The sequence below is a fragment of the Molothrus aeneus genome, chromosome Z, assembly GCF_037042795.1.
Source record: "Molothrus aeneus isolate 106 chromosome Z, BPBGC_Maene_1.0, whole genome shotgun sequence".
Lineage (NCBI taxonomy): Eukaryota > Metazoa > Chordata > Aves > Passeriformes > Icteridae > Molothrus > Molothrus aeneus.
In genome coordinates, this window is record NC_089680.1 from 21384926 (window position 1) to 21412057 (window position 27132).

A 27132-nucleotide genomic window follows, 5' to 3' on the forward strand; every position below is an offset into this window, starting at 1 on the left:
GAAACAAATTGAGTTTCCTAGAGCTCAGTAATGGGTCTGGTCCTGTTTAATAATTGATGATCTGGTCAGATGACACTAAGTTTGGTGACACTGCTGATCTGCTTGCTGCAGGGTAGGAAGGCTCCAAACAGGGATCTGGACAAGCTGGATCTGTGGTCCAAGACCAACAGCATGAGGGTCAGCAAGACCAAAGGATGGGTCCTACACTTTCATCAGAACCCCAGGCAGTGCTACAGACTGTGGACAGAGTGTCTGGGAAGCTGCCCAGCAGAAAAGGGCCTGGGGGTGCTGGTTGACAGGAGCTGAATATGAGCCAGCGTGTGCCCAGGTGGCCAAAAAGGCCCCTGGCATTTGTTAAACCTGTATCGGCAATAGTCTAGCCAGCAGGATGAGGGAAGTGATTGTCCGTGTGTACTCAGCACTCGTGAGGCCACACCTGAAATCCTGTCTAGGCCTCTCATTCCAAGAAAGACATTGGATTGCTGGAGTGTGTCTAGAGAAGGGAAACACAACTGGTGAAGGGTCTGGAGCGCAAGCCCTGTGAGGAGCAGCTGAGGGAGCTGGGGTAAAGGAGATCAGGGATGACCTCATTGCTCTCTACAACTGCCTGAAAGGTGGATGTAGCCAGGTGGGTGTGGGTCTGTTCTCCCAGACAGCTAGTGACAAAATGAGAGGACATAGGCTCAAGTTGTGCCAGGAGGATGTTTCAGTTGAATATTAGGAAAGGTTTCTTCATAGAAAGGGTTATCAAACATTGGAACAAGTTGCCAAGGGTTGTGGTTGAGTCACCATCCCTGGAGGTATTTAAAAGCTGTGTAGATATACTCTTAGGGATATGGCAGTGTTACGTTAACAGCTGGACTAAGTGATCTTGGAGGCCATTTCCAACCTAAACTATTCTATGATTTTATCTGTCCCTTTTATAAATTCCTGGTACATCCTTAAAAGTGAAGCCTCATCTGTTGTCCAAGTCGATTTAGCTGCAGAGTTCTAATATTTGTTCTGCCATCTCCCTTGGCCTGCCACTTTAGCTGACAGAAATGGCAAGAGAGTAATTCAGTGAGAAAAAATGAGGGTGTTTTTGTGGCTTTCCAAAGCTGTCTTGGCTTCTTTTTAAGAACTGAACAGCAGAATTCACAGAGTCAAGGGGCTGCATGTAAATGAGCAGGAGCAGTGTGGAAACTGTGATGGTCAGAAAGAATTTGTTTAGTTCATACCGTGCAAAGCTGTACCCCAGCCTATGAAGTTGTGTGTTTGTGAAGGAAAAACTGCATAGCTAAAGATGAAAAAGGGTGTTGGTCTTGTGAGAACCTTCCAAAAGTGCTCATTTTTAGAGACAAGGAAACTTTAACAAGTCTGAGAAGAAGAAATCACCTAGAAAGCAAGAAAACAAACAAATTATAAATAGAATGCACCATCGATTTTCATAACCAATTTCTAAGGTGAATTGTGACTTGACACCAAAATATTTTAAGAAAATCCTGATTCTCCCTTTTCTTCCTTCAAAAATGCTTGTCCCACTTCCTGAAAATTTTCAGTAAAATTGGTAAATGTTTGGTAAAAATATGCAGGAAATACAGTTTTCCTAGAGAGTATCCTACTGTCTTGAACTGAAAAAAAAATTCCCCAAAAACAAGTTGCTTTTTTTTTTCCTTCCCAAAGAGTCTACCATATGCATTACTCAAATATTTATATATGCATATATAGCCTCCCCATTTTTATTTAGGTGCTTCCTTAGTACAGAGTTGAAACAAAACAGAACTTTACAGTGATTATGTGCCCTATGCTATAATCCACCAAAGGGATGCCTTATGCCACATCCTTTACTGTCTTCTTTTCAGTGTCAAGGTTAGTCCCTTTCTATTTTGGAATTGCAGAAAAATTAAATCTTTACAAAACTCAAATCCCATGCCTCTATTTTGATGTAGGTTTGGGTTTGGTTTTTTTTTTGTTGTTGTTGTTTTTGGGGGGTTTTTGGGGTTTTTTGGGGTTTTTTTGTTTGTTTGTTTTTTTGTTGTTGTTGGTTTTTTTGGGTTTTTTTTTTTTGTTTTTTTGGGTTTTTTTCTGTGCCTTGGCAAATTCCTGAAAAAATTCTCTCAACTGGGGATGTTGTTTCATCACTGTGAGCCATTTGAAGAATACTGCTGCAGAGACTGCTGCACTGGGTGGATTGTGTGATATCCTTCATTTCATTTGAGCTTTGTTTGTCATTTAAATGCTGTGAGCTGGATGAAATGATACATCTTGCATGAAAAAGCACACAACTTGTCAGAGATCCAGATCAGCATAGATCTTCGCTGTGTGTGAAACCTTTTTCCATCCCCTTGGGCTAATTTGTTAAACAATTTTTTGTGCACTGTGAGATCTGGGGCATTATGCTGTGAATGTTAATATCAGGGCTACAATGCAAATGAGACCTAGATGCATTTGTCAGTTAATATTCTCAATCGTTTGATGAACAGTGCTGTTGCCCTTCATCTCCCCAGTGCTGGGTAGAAGTGGATTCTGGTTCAGTTTGCAGTCTGGAAGGCATTTATTGTGTCATAGTGCAAGAAGAGGTAAAAATGAATGCAGGTTCTGCCACCCTGGAGTTCTTTCTCACCTGTTAGCTGGCTCAAACTCCCACAACAGGAGAAGGTTGATCCCTTTTTCCCAATTACAGGAGCTGTTTTCCTGCAAGACTTGTATTTGACATAAACGAAGGAAATCTGTTTGTTGGCTTCCTTGCACAACACGTAGGCTACTTGACTTGAAGTCAAGAAACCTAAATTATGCTCTTGGCTCTGCAGTTAAGAGCTTTGGTACTAGTTGATTTGTAAGAAGTAGTAGTTTTGCTAACTGGAAGCAAAAATCATAGTGAAATAGTGCTCAGCAGAGTGTCAAGTAATGACTGTGGACATTGTTGTCATGATGGATTCATACTATTCCTGAAAGAAGTGAAACAAAGGACCCTTTTATTATTGTTTAGTTAACTGTAGTTAACCATTCTCATTTGGTTATTTAAAAAGTTTTCATGAAACTTAAGAGGTAAAGATTGGTTTGTGAATGCCTGGAATAGGCTTGTACTTTATGCAGTATTTGCTGGTACTGTTTTAGATAGAATTTACAATTTATAGCAACCGAATGGTATAACTCCTGAGTGAAATATGATTAAGAAAAGCTTTAAACAACATCTTGGCTTTTACATGAAGAATGGTTTTTGTTTCTTTATAGTGACATTGAACTTATGATGATTTTATCTTATTTATCTATGAAAAACAAATTCTTAGAAACATTATGCTCAATTTATGGTTTTTAGGTCTTTTTAGGCAGCCCTTCAGATTGCTGTTTCTACATCCATTGTGTAAAAAAAGCAGTTTCTGACACGAGGTCTGATAATACACAAGATCACAGAGAGATTTGGGTTGGAAGTGACTTAAAAAATAATGTAATTCCAACCTCCTTGCCATGAGCAGGGACAACTTCCACTTGACCAGGTTGCTGATGAATGTGTTTGTTACCTTGCCAATAGAGCAAACGTATTTTGCTAATATTTGTTCTTGTTAAGTAATTTGGATGAAAGCAAACCTTTTAAAACGTAACTGATAATTTTCCATTAGTGGGAAGAGGAAGAAAGGTTGTCTGTCTCATTTCTATGTGAATTTTTTCTTCTCCTTCAAAAATTTCTATTCCATGTCAGAAGTATACTTGTGTGTACAGTTTGTGATTTTTTTCCCCCCAGCTTCCTGCATCCTGATAATATAACCCATTGTGATGTTAGTAACTATTTTTGATTTTACTGGAATATGAAAGTAGAATATGATCTTTTACCATGGAACTGTACCTTAAATTTCTTCTTTGTGCCCCTAGGAGGAAAGAGAAGGCATTTCTGCCATTGTTGAAGAGCAGTAATCTTTTACTTCAAGTGGATATCTTTTGCAAACCATTTTTTTATAATTTGTCTTTATTTATTTTGAGCCATTCATCATTCTAGGAACCTGTTTTTTGAGGAGGATCTGTTGCTGTTCTGGGAGTTGCTGTATTGGTGCAGGAACCTATATGAAAAATAGGATATGCTTCTCTGAATCGGAGTATTTATTGGTAGAAAATAAGGTACCTCCTTTTGTGCAAGATGCTGGCTGTATTGTGAATGATCCACGGGCAAAAGTAGTTTTTTCTCATTTTCCTGGATCCTAATCAAAGGTCTGCTGTATCATACACAGATAATTCATGGGAACACACCAACTGGAGCCTTCTTGCAAGTGGCTTCCTCACTGCACCAGAGAGGCCCAGTAAAGGTCCTGTTCCTCTTCAGCTAAATTTCATTATGTTAGGAATACTTGGCAAGCTCTGGCTATGCAGCTTGTGTTGCATCATCATCATCATTTTGTAGACATTTTTAATAACCTGGGCTATGGCATTCAACTGAAAAAGAGATGTGGTACTTCACACCACACACTGATGTGCAGATTGCTTCTTATTTCACTGAGCCTCCACTCTATACAGAGGGCATTTCTTTAGTGTTACCCAGAAACTGAAGTGGATCAGGATCTTTGAAAGCCTGTAAATCTAAGGCCATCTGTTTTTGTCCATCATAATTGCCTTTATGAGGGCAGGAGAGATGTAAAGGCAGTTTCTCTGATAGTGTAACTTGTCTTTGGGAGCAGGAATACTTACATCTTGATGCAGCTTTGGACTCCCTCCACCTGGCTGTTCCTATCATTGGCTAGAAGAGCCTCTGTCTCTTAAAAGTGGATAGCTTTCACTTGAACTTGAAGTTCTTGTTTATCTTTGTTGTATAAGTCTGTCTTTAGGGAAAACCTACAGCTTACATCCATAGCTTACATCTCAGTTTACATCCATAGTAACATATGAAGGGGGGACAGGAAAAGTTAGAGGGCAAGGACCTCTTTTTTTTTTGTGTTACTTCCATAATTGAGCCAATAAGACTGTTTAAGGTGTCCTTTCTGCTTGCTTGGACAGATTGTCTTGCTTGTATAGATTATGTGTGAGGAAACACCCTTTTTCTTCCTTGTTTTTAGAGGAGGAGATCAAAACATAGTGCTAGGTTTAAAACTTTGACCCCAGGGTCAGTGGACAGATGCAGCCTGCTGCTGTAAGATTTTGTTGTGATGTTCTGAGGTTGCTTGGTTGAGTTTTTTGAGAGCTCTCTTTTTCTTCTCACCTTCCCCACTTTATAAACCAGATCATCATGCTTAGTTTTCTTTCCCCATATGATTCACAAACATTTTATTATCAGAATAGACTCCCAGAAAGAACCAGAGGGTGTATCTGTCATTGGAATTGAGCTTGCTTTAAAAAAGTTTCAGTTTTAAATGTCTGTGGATAATAGGTGTGATATGTAAAAGGTTTGCAATTGCCTTTATAATCTTGTGCTAGGAGTGAAGTTAGATTATAGTTTCCCTTTATAGTTATTTTTGCAGGTAAAGTGAAAGGATAGTGTCTGGGACAATGCTTGTTTGGAATTTTTTTCATCTCCATTTAAAAGGATTGAGTTGAGATATTCCTATTCTGGAGATACTGTTTTCCTTCAAAATTAAACATCCAAATGCAAACACCTGCATCTTTCTGCTAACTCTCTGGTCTCTTCACTTGCAGTAACATTCCTAGATTTCTTGATTATTTTTTAAAATTTCTTTTCAGAAAAATTTCATTTTAAATTTTGGTGGAGGCAATCCATTCATTTTTCCTCATTATATTCCTTTAAAGAAAAAGGATAGTCCAAAACCAAAAAAAGAAAAGTCCTTGCTATTATAACTGCTTCAGCTCATGGATAATGTTTCACAATTTTTATTCTCTGATGTCATCATGGTCTTTTCTGCTCTATTTGGAGTGCTTCTGAAGTTTTTTTCAGGGCAAGGGGGAAGAAAACAGAAAAGCTAAAAAAGCACTGCTAGAGAAGTCTCAAAGACATACTTATATTTGTTTCTTTTTTTTTTATTTACAAAATAAATATTTATTTATTTTGTAAAAATAAATAAATAAATAAATACCAGTTTTGGAAACTGTGAATGTGAGTCTGTTGAGAGGAATGTGCTCTTTAGAAATGTTGCTGGTGATTCTAAACTATTTTCACCAAACCCTAATAAAAGTCTTCCTCATGTCCAAGTGGGTAGCCTGAGTTGGGGGCCGTTGTCATTGTGCTTCTCCTGCATCCCCTTGGTGTTCACTCTTGGCAGCTCAGTCATGAAGGTGCTAGCCTCTGTTCATCCTAGTTTGGCTGGCTAGTGCAGAGGTGGGCTCACAGTCTAAATACAGAATGGTGAATTCACTCTTCATTTTGAATGGAAAAACTGGAACACATGCTTTGTCCTGCTGTGGCCCTCCTACCCACTATTCTCCCTAATCGCATCCTCCTCAAAAAAAAAAAAAAAAACCAAACCAAAAATACTCAAAAAAACTCCACTGAAAAATTAACAACACAGCCCCTCGCATTTTGCACTGCTGTCTAAATTAATACTCTTTAACAGTTAAAATTGCTCTACTAGTGAAAAGTGAAATCTATGTATAGAGGTTTTGGTTAGCATTGTGTACAAACCTTGGTATGTCTTCCTGTCTGTTCACTGACTGTGAAACTTACGTAAAGTCTAGGGGAAAAGTTCACTTGAGGCTTAAATTTCACAGCATTCATGCAGCATAAATGGGAGTGATAGCTTGACCTATTTTCCAATAAAGTAACCTATCTGTTTGGCTGTACAATTAGCTTATCATTCTTACAAATGATACTTTACTAAATGTTTGATGGCAAATACAGTTATTTGCAGTGAGTACAATTTTGTATTTATTTCTCCTTTTTCTTGCTGGAGCCAAGCCCACACAGTTCTGTAAAATATTATAGTCAATATATGAATTTCCAGATCGTGTGTGCTGTGCTTCTTAAGCCTCTTCTCTTGTAAGTTTAAATTAGAAATTAGGTTCCTGGTGGGGTGAACCCCTTTGTTCTTCGAAGAAGAGTAAGGTGCTGCATAATGATCTGTTTTCAACACTTCTTTTAAAAACAAACAAACATAAGATTACAGCACTGCATTTTTCTGGGAGTTAGTTAAACTCACAGTACATTTCCTTGCTGCGGTTTTGATGTGTTTCTGTGTGAAACTGACGGCAGGATTTGTTAGAGTATGTAGGCCACTATTGTATTAGAATTACATAACAGTGTTGAGTGGTGGAAACAGATGAAAAGACGGGATGTACGGCGCTCCCTCACAGATTATATCCTGCAACAATGAAGACAGCTCAAGCTCTGCAGAGAATGTGGTCACATGCAGTCAAAAAGTTGGGGATTTTGAAAGGGCACGTGAGTTGCTTTTTGTTGCATCTTGCTCCACGTCTTTTCTTCCCCTCCTCCCTTCATATATATCCCTCCCCTCTTCAACTCGCTTTTATAGCCAGATGATTGTTGTGGCAGGTCTTCTGGTTTTCTTCTTCCTTCAGCATGAATGAAGTTGTCTTTGGTGATCTCTCAGTAGCAAGTAATTGTGTAAATCTCTTGATGACAGGGTTAGAGCTGCAACAGCTGCCTGTTTGTTGCACACTGGCGATTTTAGCACTTTGACTAGTTTCCTGCCAAAGATTCTGCTAAACAGTCTATTTTGGGTATTTAGAAAGCACCTGTCATTTTAGTATATGAGCATTAGACAGATTTAAACAAATCCTGACTACAGTGTTCTAATTAGAAATGGACTGACTATAGTCCCTAATGAATTTAGACTAGCTAATTACAATAATTTGCATTTACTGCAGGTAGCCTGTTGTCTGTGTGAAGCCTGGGTGGTAAAACAGTTACTGTTAGTAACTGGAGGTGGGGTTCTTAACCATTTTGCCTGCCTTTCTCTCTCCAGTGTTTTGGTGTGCAATCTTGCAGTGAAACTGCGATCCTGTAAGGAATGCACAAGCTGCTCAGGATCCCTTTGTGTTTCCTTACAGATGAAGTATGAAGAAATTGGCAAGGTGATGAAGGATTTTCATAACTCATCACTTGATGCATTCAGAGGAAAGTCACATCACTAAATGTGGAGTACAGGAATTTCGCAGTTCGGGTGGAGACTTAGATATTAGTTTTGATCAAGTCCCCAGCTGATGATTTGTAACATTTGTAGTCTCTTCCTCCCTCTCAGTTTTCTCTTCTTCATTACTCTGATGGTATGGGTTAGCATTGTGACAATGGCAAGTAGCAGTACATTTTATAATGTTAAAGAGATTATTGTTTAGAGATTGTTTTTGCCTTACGGGCTTCCAAGGTGACCATTCAGTTCTTTGAACTGTGTTGCAGAGCCTGCATGGCTTTATCAGTAGGGCAGAGCTAGTCCTGTTGTCTTGGTAATTACATTGTACAAAATCAGCTTTGCGAGTACATAGTGTGCTTTCCTTTTCTGATGCAGAGTACAGCAAATGGGAGACAGTTTCCCAAGGAGCAATTTCAAAAAATCGATTACAGATACTTGCGAGTTTAAAAGTGAATTGCTTAATTCTCTTGTTGAATTTTCAGTAACAGTTTCAAGGTACAAATAAACCCCAAAGATATACATAGAATGTACCTGAAACAGTCACTGATACTATGAGGATCTTTTTCTAGGCACAAATGAGATGATACTATGGGCTTGGCTTCTTGCAAGACCTTAATTTTAGTGTCTGTAGGCAGTAGTTTCTCTTTCATTCTTACTACTTTTTTTTTTTTTTTTTTTTTTTTTTTTTGACCAGATACCATAAAACTTACTTGTCAGAGTAAAGTAAACTTAACTCTGTAGGCTTATGATGCTTTGGTTTACAATCCAGTACATCTCTCCACTTGTGCACAAGGTTATACTTATGCCACTGCTCATGGAAGGCCTAGTTTTCTGGAAGGAAATTCTCGTAAGTTTCCTATTTCATATCCTTACATCTGTCCCTGATCCCTTTACAGTACTTTCCTCCGTCCTTTTCCTGCAGTGTTGTACTGAATAAGCAGTTATTTCTCAGGCCTGTCTCTGTCCCCATGGGTAGTAAGCTCCCCTTGAGCGCGTTCTGCCTGCCTTACTCTTGCATCTGCTCAGAGCTAGCCTCAGTATTCTTGGCGGGGAGGTAGTGTTGGTAGGAGCGGCATTCAGTGCAAACTGAATTTAAGTGATGTTTGTGTTACATGTGTTAGTTGTTGAGGCTTTTTTACCAAGAGAAGGATGGAAAAGATTTTCCATCTTCTGTGCTTCTACAAAGTTTGAACCTATCTGCTTGTCCTTCAGATTTTACCCGTCATTTAGTACTGACTTTCATTTCTAAAAGTTTATTCAGTGAAGTCAGATGGAATTTAAATGACTCTGAGGCCCCTCTTCAGCACAGACTTATTTTTTGCAGAGCTTAAAAATACTTAGAAAAGCAGGACTGCAGGAAGGGTCAGTAGTAGGTAAACTGTTCCCTACATGCCAGATAAGCAAGCCTAGTTACTTCCATTTACGGCAGCATCACAGCAGTTTGAAAGAAGAGCTTAGTTAAGGAGGAATTTTTCACTTGTGGCAGAGATTCTCTGTGTAAGGGAATATATCGACTGGGTTCAGTTTCAGATAGCTGAAAGCTTTGACATTTTAGCTGGTTAAATGGCAATGCCAGATAAAATAATATTACTATGTGATTCAGCACATTCAACACTGACCCCAACACATATGTGTTTTAATACTAATATGAATGCATTCTTGTCTGACCTAGACAAGTCAAAATTTAGAAACAATTCTGTGTATTACTTTTAATATAAGCCATCATCTCCTACATCTATTTCTAATTTCTTTTTAATTAGACACCAGAGATTCTGGAAACTGGAAAGCATTGTTCATTTTCTGGCAGAACAGTGGAAATTAAACACTGTTCAGTGTTGTAAAATTCCTGGTAAGAATGCTGAATGTTTTGCATATTCCTTCAGGATCTCTGAACAGGACTTACTTTTGTTTTTCAATACAGTGAATGTGCAATGGCAAATGTAAATCTAGTTTCTCTTTGTGATGCACAAATCAACTGGAACTATGCAAAAAGGCGTTTTTTGCATATGAGAAATAACGTCCATAGGTTGCTATGGAACAGTGGTGCATTGGCAGAAGTCTTACTCTGAAAATGCAAGGGATGCCTTAAAGTACAGGCATACCCTTCTGGTGTCACTTCTCTGTCTAATGTTTTGGAGTTTAGCTGTCATTACTCCTGTGATGCCTTTAAAAAGACCATTTAAGTCTGAACTGAGCTTTTGTCTGAGATTCAATCTTCTGAGATAAAATAAGACCACTTTCAGTAAAAACAAATAAAACCTGTGGCTTGACTATGTGCATGCACATCCTTATGCAAGGCCTGGATTTTTCTTCTGCAACGGATGCTTTCCATTTTGAAATGTTTTCAGTGTCATTTTTCTGCAGTGCAGTGGCTCATTTCTCTCCTAGTTTTACAGGGCAGACACTGAAGGGGCTGGCTGTGTACTATATGATGCATCACAGCTGGGTGATTATTCTGTATTATATTTTAAGCTGTGGTGTTGGAAAGATTTCAGGTTATATCATGTAAGATAAAAGCGATCAGTTTTAACTGGAAATGTGGTAAAAAAAGGTCTCTGAGCAGTGTCACAGAAATGGCTATACCTGTACTATATAGTAATATATTGTGTTTTCCTGTAAAATTTAATTTCTTGATGGGAACCTAAATATTTATCTGTGTAATTCATAGTGGAAAAAACATTTTGTTAAATCTACATGAACAAGACGCAAGAGATCTGAAGTCTAGTTCATTTTGAAAACCTCAGTTTCAACTGCTAATCTTACTGCATACTGCGACAGAAAGGTCTTCCATAAGTATTTTATGTGTTATTTGAGTCAGGGCTGTAGACTGCTAGTTGATCTGAATTAAATGCTTTTGCTGAATAAGGATTTTTCCAGAAAATCAGAATGAGCTGTTAAATCAGTGAAACATGAAGGGATTCTACCACTCTGGAGCTATTAATATTTTTTTTCCTTTTAAAAAAAATTGTCATCATTTAAAATATGTTAATTTCATACTAATTCTCCCAAAATATTAGAATATGCAAATTATTTTTAAACTTGTGTTTTAGTTGGGTATTTCACATTTTAATTTAAATAGTTATGTGCTATGTGTTTTTCTAATTGGTTTCTGTGTGCAACAGGCCCCAGGCATGGAAGAGCTGATATGGGAACAGTACACAGTGACCTTACAAAAGGTGAGTGAGTGCCTGTTATATTTTTAGTTTTCAAATATTCAAGCACTGGTTTACTCTGAGTATGTTTTGCAATAGATGTCATTAGCATGTCTGAATCTAGTATAGGATTAATTAATTTTTCAGATCAGATATAGTTTTTATTTTAAAGCTTAGTTGCTACTCATACAGTAGTGCAACTCTTTAATGTTAGGAGTAAATTCAATTAACAATTTAAGTGCCGTATTTGCTGCTGTTTGGTCTTTTAATGTCAGTGTGATATACCACATGTCAGCCACATAGCTAAATTCATTATTGGAGAGCCTTAAAAATAAAGCAGATGGTTCTATCAAGCAGGTTGTGGTTGATGTCCAGGCTTTGTAATAATCACTGAACAGGATTCCACTGATTTAATTTTGTAAGATACTTTAATATATACTAGTGTAGAATTCAGTAGAAAAGCACTGTCATTAAAACTTATTAAAAGGTGGACTCTAAGTGTCACTTTAAAAGTTGTTTTTTTTTTTTTTGAGAAAAGAGGAAGTGTCTCATAAAGTGGAGTCCTTTTGAATTAAAGAAAATAGAGCACTTGTGCCTGTGCCCTTTAATAGCTGGGCTGCTACACCACAGTAGCAGATATGCACTTTGGCTACAGTGGTGGTAGTCTTCCCAGCTGTTCTGATGATCTGTGTTCAGTGAGCAGCCTGCACTGAGCTGCTCAATTTTTTCACATCTTCTGCAATGAGCTGACCTTGATGACCCAAAAGAGGTTGGTTTTTAGGTTTCAGAGGTAGACAGGAAAAACATTACAGAAGAAGATCTTAGTTCCTGTAATTTCTAGCATTTCAGATCTCTGATATTGTGTAAGTTAGCATTACTTCTTTACCACAGAGGCAGTCTTAGGCTACTTAGATGGTGAAGGGCTACGGAACTTGCTGTATCAGCCACTACCATTAATTTTACCATTACCTTGAATCTGTTGTTTTGGTGTAAAACATCAAACTGCTTCCTATAAAACTAAGCTGTAGCAAGTAAAGTGCTGTTTTTAAAGAAAACCACATTGCTTTTTTCCTCTTCAAAGAAATAATCAGTTACTATCAACATTAGTGGAACATGAGGTGACATATGATGAACTACACATGCTGATTGGATGTTGGGGGGAAAGCGTGACTTTGATTTGCCACTATGTTAAAACATTTTGTTCAAATGTAACATAATTTGTAATTTTTAGTGATATGATGTGTATGTTAAATAGCAAATAAAATTAAACTTGTGTGTTTTTGTGCTCCCCTTGCTGTCAGCAGTTCAGTTATGCTAACAGTTCTCAGGTTTGGTGCTATTGACATGTTTCCTTGGCATTCTGTGAAGCACTTCTTTGGTTTTATGAATGTTATCTTAAGACTGCTATGGATCTTTTATTTCTATGATGACAGGTGTGACATAATTTACATATTTAAAATAGATGATTGTGACAGAGGATGATTATATAGACAATGCACAAGTTCACTAATTACTTTTTGTAATCAACCATGATCTTGTTATTTTGATTGAGGAACTACTTAGTAATCATAATGAAGATGAGATCCTGGGCAAACTGTTCTACTTTCCCAGGCATCACTAACTAAATAGATCTACCTAACAATGAATTTGGTATAAATAACCCACAGGATGGTGAAGCAAAATGCAGGCAAATTTTATTTTCTTTACTTAATTACTAGCAATCATAAGGCTATAGAGGTTTTGGAGGACAGGAACTTGTCATCTTGATACATGGATGTGTAAATCTAATCTTTCTTAAATCTAGAAGTACTGTGTACTTCTGCAGCACTATGCATACAGCTATCATATTTTAATATCCACTTAAGAGCGCCATCATAAGAACATTCATGTTCCTCTTATTTCTCCCTGTCAAAATTCCTGTCAATGTATTCAAGTTTTGTTGTATTTGGTTTTATTGTAAAGGATTCAAAACGAGGATTTGGGATTGCAGTTTCTGGCGGCAGAGATAACCCTCATTTTGAAAATGGTGAAACATCAATAGTAATTTCGGATGTTCTCCCAGGTGGTCCAGCAGATGGATTACTTCAGTAAGCACATTTTTCTTTGTCTGGCATTTTGAGGGGTATGGCTGTAGAATACATAAAACCTTTAGAGAGATGTGGTTGAAATTCTGGTGATTTAATCACCTCAAGACTTGGTGCCCTCTTGAATATTTAGGTGTCCCTAAAAAAAAAACCCCAAAACAACATAACAAGTAAATCCTACATAGAGGTGTTGCTGTTGGTAAAGACATTGCATTTCAGTGGTGGTGTTGAGAAGTATCTAACAGTTGAGTATGTTTCTTTCAAGATTGCATTTCATTTAAAGAAACAGTAGAAAAACTTAGTATATTAAAACATCCTCCTTGTTACTCCTCCAGTAAACACGTTTCACGATCAATCATTAGTTTCCAAGAATGACTTTAAGTCAGCCCAAATAAGGTTTGCTAAATGTTTCATTATATCTGAAAGAAAAAATTATGGAAATAAAGAGTTTCTGTTGTCTTTCTGATAACTTCATCCTTGGTGAGGCAGTATCTGTCATGTACAAACAATCTGTAGGCTGAGAGTTTCTGTCCTAGATCAGTTTTTCATCCTTTGATCTGAAATACCTGATGAGGACTAGACGATTTGGAAGAATACCAAATAATTGTGCAGCAATAATAAATCAAGAGATTAGATTCTGTCCCTTTTGCCATGCATTTATTTTTGATCAGAAAATGAAATGGCTGACATGGTAGTTGTCGTTGAGTAACTAAATAAAAGGGTAATTGTAAAGCACGTAACAAATAATTTTTAAGAGAAGTGCACAAATCCTACATTTTATAGCAGTGACCCCTGCACACCACCACTGTCATCTATCCTGTTCCGTAATCACCTGTGATTTGGGAATGAAATCATGACCAGAAATTATGAAAGATCATAGGTAAATTGATGATGGCAACGGAATAACAAGATATTTGGGCACTTTCAGACAAAACACATTCTGAAAAAAAATGAAGATAAAGCTTTTCCTCCAAATCAAGGAATATAAGTCTAACCTTCAGAGTGGATGGGTAAAACCATCCTGTCATCTTCTGCAGGGTAAAATGAGCACATGTAGATGGACCTCTTGGCATAATATTGCAACATTAGGTTCAATACTAGCTTTGGATATATGGACTGTCTAGAGAGCTATTTTAATTCCTGTATAAACCTGGATGAAATTGATGCTGAAATATAGCATGCTGTTCTGGCATACTCGTCTACTAAAAGGAATTGGAAGGGTATGAAAAGAGGCACAAAAATCATATAGGAGTTAGAGTGCCTTACAAATGGAGGCTTAGAGGATATAATTTTCTTATTTGAACAGAAGATTGTGATGTGATTTGATTATAATGATGATAAAATAGTTGGTACCAAAGATTTCTTTTATCTAGCAGAAAATGGCAAAATAACCAGTAATTTGTTGAGCTAATACTCTGATTGTAACTGGGTAGTCACCAGAAAAAACTAATATAAGGAGTATGAGGAGTTGTAATTTTTTTTTTTTAATCTTCTTCACTTTTGGCATTGAAGTGCCTTTATGAAACTTATGGGGTTAAATTAATCAGTGTTACGGGGCTATTTAATAGGGGGTTAGGTGAGTTAGGTGTTAGTGGTCTGTTTGATATGCAGGAGGTCTGAACAGAAAAGTTAGTAATCTCAGTTGGCCTATGTTTAGGGCAAGGAGGACTTCTTCTGTATGATTGTTTTGTTGGGTTGTTGGGTTTTTTTCTCCCTATCACCTTTCTACAGAGTAAATGTGGCCCGAACACCAGACTTTAGTGCGGTTGTACTTGTCAATATTTGCCTAAATACTGGTATGGCTGCAGCAGTTGAAATTCTTATGCGAAAGAAGTCTAGCACTTCTAGGTGTAAAAAACTAGGAGTCCTGAAAGATCAAAATAAAAAAGTTTCAAAACTCATCACAAATGTTCTTTAAAAAACATTATGGCAAAGTACTTAAGCAGAACACAGTATATACACAAAGACAGTGCTGCTCAACGTCTAGTTTTTAGATGTACTGAAAGCTGCTTCTGGTATTCAGATATTGTAGAATTAATATAGAAAACACAGTTTTAAAGCAAAACTCCATGTTAAACTGAATTCAATCCATAGGTTTCCTCTGTTTAAAAAAAAAAAGGAACAGAAGAAGAAATTTTGCTCTGCTGTTTTCATGAAGACTCCTCTTAAATCTTCTCTTTCCTTTTTTATCTCCCTTCCCACTTCCAGAGAAAACGACCGAGTGGTCATAGTTAATGGGACCCCGATGGAAAATGTTCTACATTCTTTTGCAGTTCAGCAGCTTAGGAAAAGTGGAAAGGTGGCCACCATTGTAAGTAAATTCCAAATATATTCAGTGTACAGTGGTATGTAACCAGTCAGGATTTTGGTTTTCTTCTATAAAGAGTATTTAAAGGCACAAAGCAAAGCAGTCCTTTTCCATATGCGAAGTACAAAACAAATAAAACAAAGACATAGTTTCTGCAGGTGAAACAAACAGAAATTAATCAACAGTATGACAAAGTTACCTTGTTGAAAAACTGAGAATAAAATGTTTATTTTATAATGTGGTATAATGTTTTATAATGAGTGGTACAAAATAGAAGTTACGTGAGGCAAATTATGTTCTGCATACACAGATCTTGTCCAATAATAAATAGAATGTTGTTCTTCCTTCTTTTTGTCCCCAGCGTATATTCGAATCATCTGTTCAGTTTCACATTCTGATCTTTGATAGGAATTTGTTTGTTTGTTTGTTTTCTGTTGTACTGAACAGGTAGTGAAAAGACCAAGGAAAGTGCAGGCTGCTGCGCTGCAGAGAAGCCCCTCCCTTGACTATGAGGACAGAGCTTTGGATGTAATGGATGACCATGCAGAATTTGATGGCAAAAGTGCTCGAAGTGGCTACAGTGAGAGAAGCTGGCACAGTGGAAATGGAGGGCGCAGCCAAAGCTGGGGAAACAACCTGGATCAGAGCTATAGAGATGAGCACGACCGAGGGCGAAGCAGAGACCGTGGCAGGGAATACAGCTACAGCCGTGATCGAAGTCGTGGTAGGAGCGTGGACAGCAGCTTGGATCGAGACTATAGAAGGGATCGGAGCAGGGGAAGGAGCATCGACAGGGATGCTGGCTATGAGCGGGACTACAGAGGAGACTACAGCCCACCCAGTTACAGTCATGGATCTTTATCTGATCCTAGATATGGGCGGGAAATGAGGAGTCGTAGTCGGGACAGGCTTCATTCCCGCAGTCCTTCGCCTGAAATACACCGCCAACATGAGTACCTAGGACCGCAGGATCAGAATGCACCAATCAGTGTTCTCTTAACAAAAGGCAGACATAATGAAGGTGGGTATAACAGGGGAGGAGAGGAGTCAACTTCCAGTACAGCATGGGTTTTGGTGGGAAAAAGAGAAGAACTGAATTACTTTCTACTTTGCAGGTTAAGCGTTGACTTTTTAAACTGATGGTTTAAGTCTTTCATTCTTTCTGGCTGATTTGGGATGCTTTTTGTGCAGAACCTTGAACTTCACTTTTGAACAAAGATTTGTTCACCCACATAACTTCAGTCTTTTCAAGCCATTGTGTCCATAGTTTTCCATTTTCTCTGCCCTTTTCTCCTGGTTCTGAGGGAAAACATCATGATTCAGATTACACTTGGCACATCTACAAAAAGGTTAGCTAGAAAGGGTAAAGAGTAGACTCTGCCTTTAGTAATACGGTTTGTTTGGTTCTGGTAATTGAAGAATACGGAAATAGCAGCAACTGAAATACTGAAATGGCAGTATTTCAACCTTTCTTTGCTGAGTATTGAAGTGTGCAAATGAAAGCCAAAAGCCTGACCTTTTTTCACTGTGAAATAAAGACTTGTGCTGGAAAGCATATATGAGATTAGGTTGTACATAATTTTCTGTTTGGGGTTTTTTTTGGGGGGGGAGTGGTGGTTTATTTCTGGAGGGGTTGGATGTGGTTGTTGTGTTTTTTCCTAATCCACCCTGTTGTAATTTTGACAATTTTTTGCTAATTAAATTTTGTATGCAGGAGCTAATATCTTTTTTTTCATTGGCTCTAGCAGCAGTCCTTTTTTCTCCTTCCTATTCTTCCTCTGCATGTAATGTTTCCACTTGTAAAGATAATGCAGATATGTATGCAATTAAGGAGAAATATAAGCTGCATTTATTAACTTTTATGTTTAGCTAAACCGTAATAATCTCTGCCATTCATATGGATACTTTACAGACTTGCTGAAATGTGGTGATCTTTTAAAGCAGGACAACATTCTGTTGTTCTAGGATGCGTGTTTTTTAGGGATGTTGCCTTTCTTTTTAAGTAGCAAATATACTGACCCAAGTAACTTAGATCACGGGGAAAGAAGGGGGCAGGGAATAAAAAAAATTCCTTTGATTGAAACAACGAAAGCATTTCCTGGAGTACAGATAGGACAGGGTCAGGATGCAGCAACTGATGAAAAGAAATACTTCTGTTAGTGCTTTTAGACCCTTTTCCCCCTCTATGCCATGCAAAATACGAATCGGAGAAGCTAATCTAGTACATTAATAAGCAGCTCCAGAACAAAGGCATTGTTCTGCTGCTGAAGGTGCAGACCAGTCGTCCAACTGTAATTGGATCTGGGATATTGCTTGTTCAATAGTAATGACAGCACAGGTATCAGAGACTTGGCTTAGGGGGAATTGGGTTTACTAGGCCTACTTTTCTTTTCTTCTTATTATTTTTTTTTCTTTTTTTTTTTTTTCTCTCATGGTACAATGGTGTTTGATGCATGAAACTGTGTAGTTTTTAAAACAATGCATCCTTGCTCATCTTTTAAGCTACAGTGGATTATCTTCTTGGTTCCAGAGTATGGACTCCGTCTTGGAAGTCAGATCTTCATAAAAGAAATGACCCGTACTGGCCTAGCAACCAAAGATGGCAACCTTCATGAAGGAGATATCATTCTCAAGGTCTGTTCTGGTTTTACTGCTAGCAGTTTGGCAGGCACTGGTTATAGTGGTTATTCTGAACTAAGTCGTGTTATAGTCAAGTTCACTATTAAACTTGAGCGCAATGCAGACTTGTTTGTTATTGTTGTCTTTTGTGTCCAGATCAATGGTACAGTGACAGAGAACATGTCTTTAGCTGATGCCCGGAAACTGATTGAGAAATCACGTGGGAAACTCCAGCTGGTTGTTCTCAGGGACCGAAAGCAGACACTGCTCAACATTCCTTCCTTGAATGACAGTGACTCAGAAATGGATGGTGAGGTTTAATGTGGATCCAAACTTCTGGACTCTGTGCAAGGACAAAAAGGAGCTTATATCGTTTTGCTGTGGTAGAGTGGTATTAGATTCTTTAAGAAAAACAATGAAAAGCGAACAAACCTAAGTAATACTCAGCAACCCTTCCTTTAGGTGAAAATAATTTTATAGTAACCATATAGTTACATTTTAGGAAGGGGCAGACATAGAAGGACCAATGTTGGTCTGGCAAAATCAGTCTTACTTCTTGGAGCAAGCAAATCAGGTGCATTAATAAAATTTTTTAAAACAAGAGCTTTGGACTGGTCTCTCCTTCTGAAGACACTAACATTCATGGCAGCATTCAAATGGAGGGAAGAAATGTCAGGACAAGAGGAAATTAAGTGACCCTGGATAACTGATTTCTGTTCCCAGCACCTGTTCTATTTAAGCATGTGAGCTGTATCTCTCAGCTTGAGCTTGCTTTGGGAAGAGCTCAGAATGTTTGGGAGAGCAAGATGTTATATTATGTGGAACAAGATACTTGCTTTTCTGGTGTCAGAATATGGGGGGGAACTTCCTGTAGGTTTAACTGTGAAGTCTGAGGTGCATTTCAAATCCAAGGGCCACTCTTGTTTCCTTTGCTGCTAAAGGGCAGTGATGGGGTGCCTGTTGATGTGAAGGTGGTCTTTGGTTTGGAAACCTCCATGACACTTCAAATCAAAGCCTGCTAGCACTAGCTAATGCAGGTGGTATGTGTGGTATGCTCAAAGTAGTTGTTGATGTGAGTGTGTTTGTTAAAAGTTGTGTGAAACTTTCCTGAAATATTTTGGGAGGGTGGAGGGCTGGAAACACTAAAAGGCACTTTTTGAATCTTTGTCAAATCCAACTTGAGATGAGAGTGGGCTGAAATGTTCAGTGTATCCTCTATCTGAAAGCTTCGTAAATACATATGCTGGTCAGGTGAACAGATAACTTAAACAAATCCCGCGTGTCTTCATTTGCATTTAATATCTTTACAGATATTTCTGAAATAGAGTCAAACAGATCATTCTCCCCTCAAGATGACAGATCACATCATTCTGATCTGGATTCACATTCATCCAATGAAAAACTGAAAGAGAAACCAAAGTAAGAAATGTTCTCTAGTTCATTTTTCTCATGCTTATCAAAGAAGTTATTCAAATATATGCATTCTTACCTGATTTCATGACACTTCTTACTATTTTTTCTTTTAGTGCAAAAGAGGATCCCTCCAGTAGGATGTCCAGAATGGGAGCAATGCCTACTCCATTCAAATCAACTGGTGACATTGCTGCTCCTGCTCTTACAGCTGTGGACTCAAACAAGGAACTGAAGTACCAAGATGACGCAGCAGGTCAGAGCCTGAAGGTTTTGGTTGCTTTTTTTTCCCCTGGCCACAGAATGTCCATTCCCTCAACCATGTTGACAAAACTGTTATGCTCTTCACGTCAGCCCCACCCTTACACACAGAAGAAGAAGTTTCTTCCCTGCACCACTTTGCTTTGTGGTGCAGGGAAGAAACACCTGAAATTTTTTTTACCTCAGTTGCTTATTAGACCTACCACCTGAAAAAAGCAAATACTCTCTTAAAACATCTGCTGTTAGACTGTTGCTCTAAGTAGACAAATGAAGTCTGATCTAACTTGCCTTAAAGAGTAGTGTATCCCTTCCTTGAACTTTTTTTTCTTTTTAAAGAATTTAAAAAAAGATAAATAAATGAATTTTAGTCAGACATGTTTGATTTTTAAACCTGTATTAATCTTTGGCATGGAGGGTGTGATTTGTAAGCTATCTGATAGCTAAAATTCCTGCCATTTATAACCTTTTCAATATCTCAGTAACTTTTTTTGTGTTTTTTTTTTTTTTTTTACATTTAGTGCCTCAGCCAAAAGCAGTCACACGAACAATTCTTAAACCCAGCCCAGAAGATGAAGCAATATATGGGTAAGGTGGTACTTGCTGAGTTCTTTTGCATTCGTAGTCTTCAGTGACCAGTGCATGATTCTTGGCTGCATGGGTTTGTGTTCTTTCTCCCATTTGGAGTGATACTCCCTTTATAGCTTAATGCCAAGAAGAGGTGACATGGCTTCTAACTGATGATATTTGAGATCAACTTAGTTTTAGAAATATCTGCCTGGAGCCTACCTGGAAGGTATTGAGCACCCTGTATTTCTGGGCTTGCATGGAAATATATGCAAGAGTTTTGTTTTGTTTGATTTTATTTTTATTAATAGGAAATCAGTTTACATGTGTTCTTTTGAGAGTTTCCAAATACAGAAATTGAAGGAATTGGAGTGTTGGAATTAAAAGGAGCAGCCTTAAGTTTTGAAAATGTTCTGTAGCTTGGTGTATTGTTTTAAATAAAACCCTTTCTGGGTTGGACCCTGCATATGTTGTCATTGATGTGCAAATTAATCAAGTGATTATTTTGGTGAAGGGGAATTTATAATACAGGCTTAGGGTATTACTGAGAATGGCTGGCAGATAAGTAGTGTCCTCTGAGTTGGAAGGTCACTCAGTCATGCAGCTTTTCTGACAGCAAAAAATCTGAGCCTAGTCCAGTAGTCTCTCCCACTGCTATGTGAAGGGACTGATCGTTAACATATCAGTAGATTATACTTGAAAATACTTCTCATTACAAGAAAATTTGAAGACTTGTAACAAACATGTTACACAGTAAAGAAAATAGGTATCAGTTTAATTCATGTGACAGTTCTTTAGATTATAGAAGAAAAAAACAATGAGTATGATTACTCATAACTCAGTCTGTTTTCACAAAAACTGCAGATGTTCATATGACAGAGGATACGGTAGATGGGGAGCTACTTTGGGGTTTCAGAAACAGGGACCTGTTTTCCTGCTCAGCAGGTCTGTGTATGCCACTTAGTCACTAATCCTAATTATTTTTCCACTCTGAAAAATGCAAATTCTCTGCTTCCTGCCTTCACTGAAGGGTTACCTCAATAAATATAGCCTATACAAAGAAAGAAAGGATATAAGAATATTATTAATATTATATAGTTGAGGAGTTGTAATTTTTTTCTTTTGGCATGCTAAAATTGTTATTTGCTTTAATATCTGCCCTTACTTTCCTTTTCTGTTTGTAAATCCTGTAGTCCTAATACAAAAATGGTGAGATTCAAGAAGGGAGACAGCGTGGGTCTACGACTGGCTGGTGGAAATGATGTAGGGATATTTATTGCTGGAATTCAAGAAGGTACCTCAGCTGATGAGGAGGGACTGCAGGAAGGAGATCAGATTCTTAAGGTATGAGTATGTGTCCCTGAAATGCAAATAACTTCTGTATACTCTCATTTGCTCTTCTTACTGGAAATATGGAATAAATTATGATCTTAGGAATCAAATTATTGCTTTGCAAGGGTATATATGTGGTGGAGGGATTTTACAGAAATGAGTTCTTGAAGGAGCAGTGTATACCAAGCTTTAGTTTGTTTATAATTTTGTGGAAGGAGTAGTTGAATATTAATCAAGAAAAATGCTGCAAGATGCCACAATAAATTTTTTGTACAATGTTTCTTCCTAGATTTGGAGGGGAAAAATTTGGGCCAAAAATTGTTTCACCATTCTCCAGTTTATTTGGGTTATGGTGATTTATTTTTCAGGTTTCTGATTTATATCATCTGTGCTGCTTAATCACTTCATTCTGCTTTTTTTGTGAAAATTCACATGGAAGGTTTATGTAATTTTCCCTCTATCTCTTTTCTCTTGCCCCTTCTAGAGGCTGTTAAAGTTGAGGAAACAATCTAGCAATGTACAACCAGAACATTTTATTTCAGGAAGATTACTGTTAATAGCTGGAATTAAGTATTAACAAGAAACAATAATTTACTTCTATATATATAGATAGATTGATATAGATATATAGCTATATGTAAAAATAATAAGGGAATAGAATATTAAGATTTTTCAGATGAAAGAAAAATCTGTGGTTATTCCTTTTATTGTTGATTTATTGTTGTGGGTTTTTTTGTTATGTAGGTAAACACTCAAGACTTCAGAGGCATTGTTCGAGAAGAAGCTGTTTTGTATCTCTTAGAAATTCCCAAAGGTGAAACTGTGACAATTTTGGCTCAAAGCAAATATGAAGGTAGGTGCTTTGAAAAAAATGTGCGTATATCTATGAATATTTTAAGCTGTGCTTTGTCAGTGAAACCACAAATAATCTCTCTTGTGTTTATATTTGATAGCATTTAGTTTATCTCCTTTTTCACTAGTTGAGAAGATAGCTGCATTCCATACATACAACGCTGCATGTGTGATATCTTTATCAGAGTACTTTTCCATGTCTTTTATTATTAGCAAATAGCAACTCTTAATCCTGAGAAGTGGTAAGGTACTGCTTTTTCCTCTGTTTTTCTGTCTATAGTAGCTGGGAGAAGATCTGCGGTGCTTTGGCAGTCAGAAGGGATTTGATCAGCAGAAAATGGACAATTTTATTCATGAGCAGTTAAAGAGCAAGAAAAGCTTCTTGCTTTCCTTTTGGGAAACACAGCCTGCTGCAAGACTGTAGTACCATAGCTGCCTTTTGCCCTGGAGCTGTAAGGGCTGTGCACAGACAAGGATAGAGCACTCCTGATAAGAGTGTGTAGAGGAATGTAGATCTGAGTTTTTTCATCTTTCTGAGCAGATCCTCAGAATTTCAAAGCTGTATTCACTAGAATCACAGCTTAATCTTTCTTTCAAGTGTGAAAAAATATAAGCTAAAATGGAGGTCTTGTTTTAGTCTACAGAGACATCATGGCCTGTGGCAGAGGAGATTCATTCTTCATCAGGAGTCACTTTGAGTGTGACAAAGAGTCAGCACAGAGCTTAGCATTCACCAGGGGTGAGATCTTTAGAGTTGTTGATACACTGTATGATGGCAAACTGGGAAACTGGCTGGCTGTGAGAATTGGAAATGAACTGGAAAAGGGCCTCATTCCAAATAAGAGCAGGTAAGGTGGCACCACATGTTCCTAGCCATTGTTAGACGTAAGATTTTTTTCCCTTCACCAAGTGTTTTTTGCTTCCTATGTCATACCTTTCTTTCTTTCTATTCCCTTCTACAAGAATGAAAGAATTGTTTTGTCTTCATTTTTACATGAATTGTGCCTATAAAAACTGCATATTTTAGAACCATGGCATTATGCAAGGAGACAGAGAGGGTGGTGTTACCTACATACCAGGTCATTATTTAGAGCACAGACCTAGAGCTTCTGTCTCAGCAATCAACCAAGCTTTGAGCAGTAGCTGCTTCAGTTCCTCTTCCAGAAAATGAGTGGTGGGTCCTATTTTTGTTAGGCTTTTGTTTTTTTTCCCCCTACCTTATTCTTTGTATGTTCACCCTCACCAAATCAAATCAAAACAAACAAAAGACCCCAATGAAACAAAAAAACTAAACAAACAAAAACCCTTCACCTTAGGACGCTTGTGACTTTTTGTGCAAGAATACTCTGATGATTAATCTTTAGAAGAATTCAGTGCTTGAATTTCTTATGTATATCCTTTTGGAGGGTGTTTTAAGTATTTATTCTGAGGCACATTTTTTTGTGCCGGGTAGGTTTTTTTTAGGGGATTTTGTTTTGTTTTGTTTTGCTTGGTTTTGGTTTTGTGGGGTTTTTTTTGTAGCTGTAGTCTGTATTTTTGTGTAAAATATTGAATGAAGCACAGCAACATTTTTGCTTAAATATGCTTTCCTAATCAAAATTCATGGGAGGTAATAATACCTGTTCAAATGTATAGAGTGCATAAAAATATTAAAATTAATCAGACAAAAAAAACCCTAAAACCACAACCAGACTGTAGGTGAATTTTTAGACTGTAGCTTTTAAGTTTTGAGTGTGGTTGTGATTTTATGATGGAAGAAAAAGCTCACAATTACATGATGCACACAAGTTGCAAAGTACGCTTCTTGCGTGACTCCCTTGTCTGTCTCCTGGTAAGTACATTTTCTCCTCTCTGTTAATTGGTCTGACCAAACCAGCCTTTGTTTCTGTGCTCTGGTGACATAACTTTTGAGGCCCAATGGAGAAGAGAATAGTGACAGTAATTTCTTAGGCCTTCAGTTCTGAGTCGCCCTCTCTCACCACCTCTTTGCATTTGCATCCTTTTATTTACACTCGTGGAAGCGATCAGTTTAAGACCTCAGGACTCATCCCTGCCCAGCAGCTTGTAGCTGTGGCAGGTCAGAGCCTTGTTCTGACAGTGTGTTTGCTCCAAGGCAAAGGCACCTGAACTGCTGGTGTGCTTTTACCTCCACTCCTTTCTATCTATCTGGCAAATTATCTGTTGCAAATTCAAAATCCATTGTTCATCACTGAAGGCATCCTTGCCCTCCTTGACTAGTTCTGAACTCCCTGCTTTCTCTGTCAGAGCTGAACAGATGGCCAGTGTTCAAAATGCCCAAAAAGATGGCTCAAGTGATAGGGCAGATTTCTGGAGAACACGTGGCCAGCGATCTGGAGCAAAGAAGAATCTGAGGAAGAGTCGTGAAGATCTGACAGCTATTGTATCTGTGAGCACAAAATTCCCAGCTTACGAGCGCGTTCAGTTGCGTGAAGGTAGGTGAGACTGCTTTCAGCTGGCTGCCCATTTAGTGCTGGCTGCTTTAGCATCCAAATGTTTGGTCAGCTAAGAAAGTGATTTCTAACAACTTGTAACTATGTGGAATTAGAACAACGGGAAGGGATGATATTTTTCTCAGAATGGAGACTTCTGGATGCTACTAATTAGTCTATGAGAAAGCTTTTTTACCCTTTTAAATGGCTGTTGTTCTCTTTCCTCCAAAATATACCTGCCAGTTTGAAGGTTTAAAATGAAAAAGGGATGAAACAGCAGGGCTTTCCTTGTTTCCTCGAATTCTTCTTGTCTAGCTCTGAAAGTACAATCCATACACCTGAGACCAACATTAATCATGATAAATAGCACTTCAACAGTAGGCTTAGAGCAAATAGAACTCAAGGATTTTCAACAGTCCAAATATAGTCATGGCTCATGTGGTCTATCTCCATGACTGTAAACTAGCTGTATTACTAGTGGTGAGCAGATCAAGCTGATTTTCTGGGCAGTAGCACATGACAGTATTCTGGAGCAAAAAAAAATAGTAAAGAGTATTTTAAAGGAGATCCCAGATGCCAGGATGAAGACTTGGGGTAATGGCATTCCCCCATTAACTCTGAGGACTGTGTTTTCACTTGCTTCGACATGAGCAGTAACATAGTTTTACATTTCTTTGCTTCTTCAAGCTGCATTGCAGTAGGTTTATCATTTGTGTCTTTATTCACACAAAGCCCACTGTGTCAAGGTTCATGGAGTTTTGATGGATGGAAATATAAATGAAGATCTGTACATTTTCAGATGTAAAATATTCTAAATATGATTCCTCTAGAAGGAATAAGAAAGCTGTTAATGAAAACAGTCTCTTTCTCAGCTGGTAAAAGTAGTTTTCTCTATTATGCTGTTGCACAAACCTCTGAGAAATAGTTTTTTTAAAATATATTTTTAATAACTTCAACTATGCATATTAACTGAAGGTCTTATCTTTTATATATAAACCCAGTCTTACCAGATTTTTCTGTTCTCCAAATATTTTTCTTTCAGCTGGTTTTAAGAGACCCGTGGTGATATTTGGCCCTATTGCAGATGTCGCTATGGAGAAGTTGTCAAATGATTTGCCTCACCTGTACCAGACAGCAAGTAAGTTGTCCTCTTAATGTCTTTTTCATCCTTAACTGAGAGAATGGATAACTTAATAATCACAGCTGCCTGGCCATTCTAGATGAGCTAAAATGTTGTCTTTGCAGAGACAGAACCCAGAGATGCAGGTTCGGAGAAGTCAACTGGAGTAGTGCGCCTGAACACTGTGAGGCAAATCATTGAGCAGGTAGGGCATTCCTCTGAAAACTGCTTATGCTTAAAGGCATGGTGTTTGATTTGTTTGCTCCTGGAACTTTCAGAGTACTCAAATTTTCACTGCATCTGTTTCTGTGATAAGCTTAATGATAAAGCTGTTTTGAAGTTGTTCAACAGCAATTTTAGTAATTTTTATAACTTTGAACCTGATACTAGAAATTAAATTTTCCTTCTCAAGTCCATTCTAAATTTGGACAGAGGAGAATCTGTTTTACTATATGCTTTCTGAATTTGCCAGAGGCTTACGGTCATGCAGTGCTGTTCTTGCTCTTAACATTCTAAATATAGTATAACTGTGGGAAAACATTCCACAAGCTGTGCTCTTATTTGGATGCAAATATTATCCTGGTGTTCTTAGGATCCCATGTTCAGTCACCTCCACTTGTTCCCACATGCACCACATTGAGTGGCCTTTCTTGTTAACAGGATAAACACGCTCTGTTGGATGTCACTCCTAAAGCAGTGGACCTGCTAAATTACACCCAGTGGTTTCCAATTGTGGTCTTCTTTAACCCAGACAGTAAACAGGGTGTGAAGACCATGAGACAAAGGCTATGTCCTACATCAAACAAAAGCTCAAGAAAACTTTATGAGCAAGCAAACAAACTGAAGAAAACTTGCTCCCACCTCTTTACAGGTAAGGAAGAATGTTTGTTTAACCTGCTGACTAAGAGAGTAGCGTATGGGACTACGTAAATCCTGAGACAAATACTTATTACTCTGCATATTAGCTCATGCAGGCT

The 27132-nt window shown here is 37.9% G+C and overlaps 1 protein-coding gene across 6 annotated transcripts in view; it reads left to right on the plus strand.

Moving 5' to 3' along the window:
• TJP2 (tight junction protein 2) overlaps positions 1-27132 on the plus strand; it is a 50769-nt gene that overhangs the window by 17828 nt on the left and 5809 nt on the right. For 2 of the 6 annotated variants that reach the window (XM_066568685.1, XM_066568683.1), the window contains exons 2-17: positions 11126-11179; positions 13118-13242; positions 15448-15550; positions 15995-16568; positions 18078-18181; positions 18323-18476; positions 19477-19585; positions 19693-19832; positions 20356-20422; positions 21595-21745; positions 22478-22586; positions 23223-23433; positions 24851-25038; positions 26078-26173; positions 26281-26360; positions 26816-27026. In XM_066568685.1, the coding sequence (XP_066424782.1) occupies positions 11135-11179; positions 13118-13242; positions 15448-15550; positions 15995-16568; positions 18078-18181; positions 18323-18476; positions 19477-19585; positions 19693-19832; positions 20356-20422; positions 21595-21745; positions 22478-22586; positions 23223-23433; positions 24851-25038; positions 26078-26173; positions 26281-26360; positions 26816-27026 (2467 nt within the window). In that variant the 5' untranslated portion in view covers positions 11126-11134. Of the gene's footprint in view, positions 1-7189; positions 7295-7838; positions 7948-8772; positions 8851-11125; positions 11180-13117; positions 13243-15447; positions 15551-15994; positions 16569-18077; positions 18182-18322; positions 18477-19476; positions 19586-19692; positions 19833-20355; positions 20423-21594; positions 21746-22477; positions 22587-23222; positions 23434-24850; positions 25039-26077; positions 26174-26280; positions 26361-26815; positions 27027-27132 lie in introns of those variants that run through there. The other 4 variants (XM_066568680.1, XM_066568684.1, XM_066568681.1 and 1 more) reach the window with 4 other exon arrangements.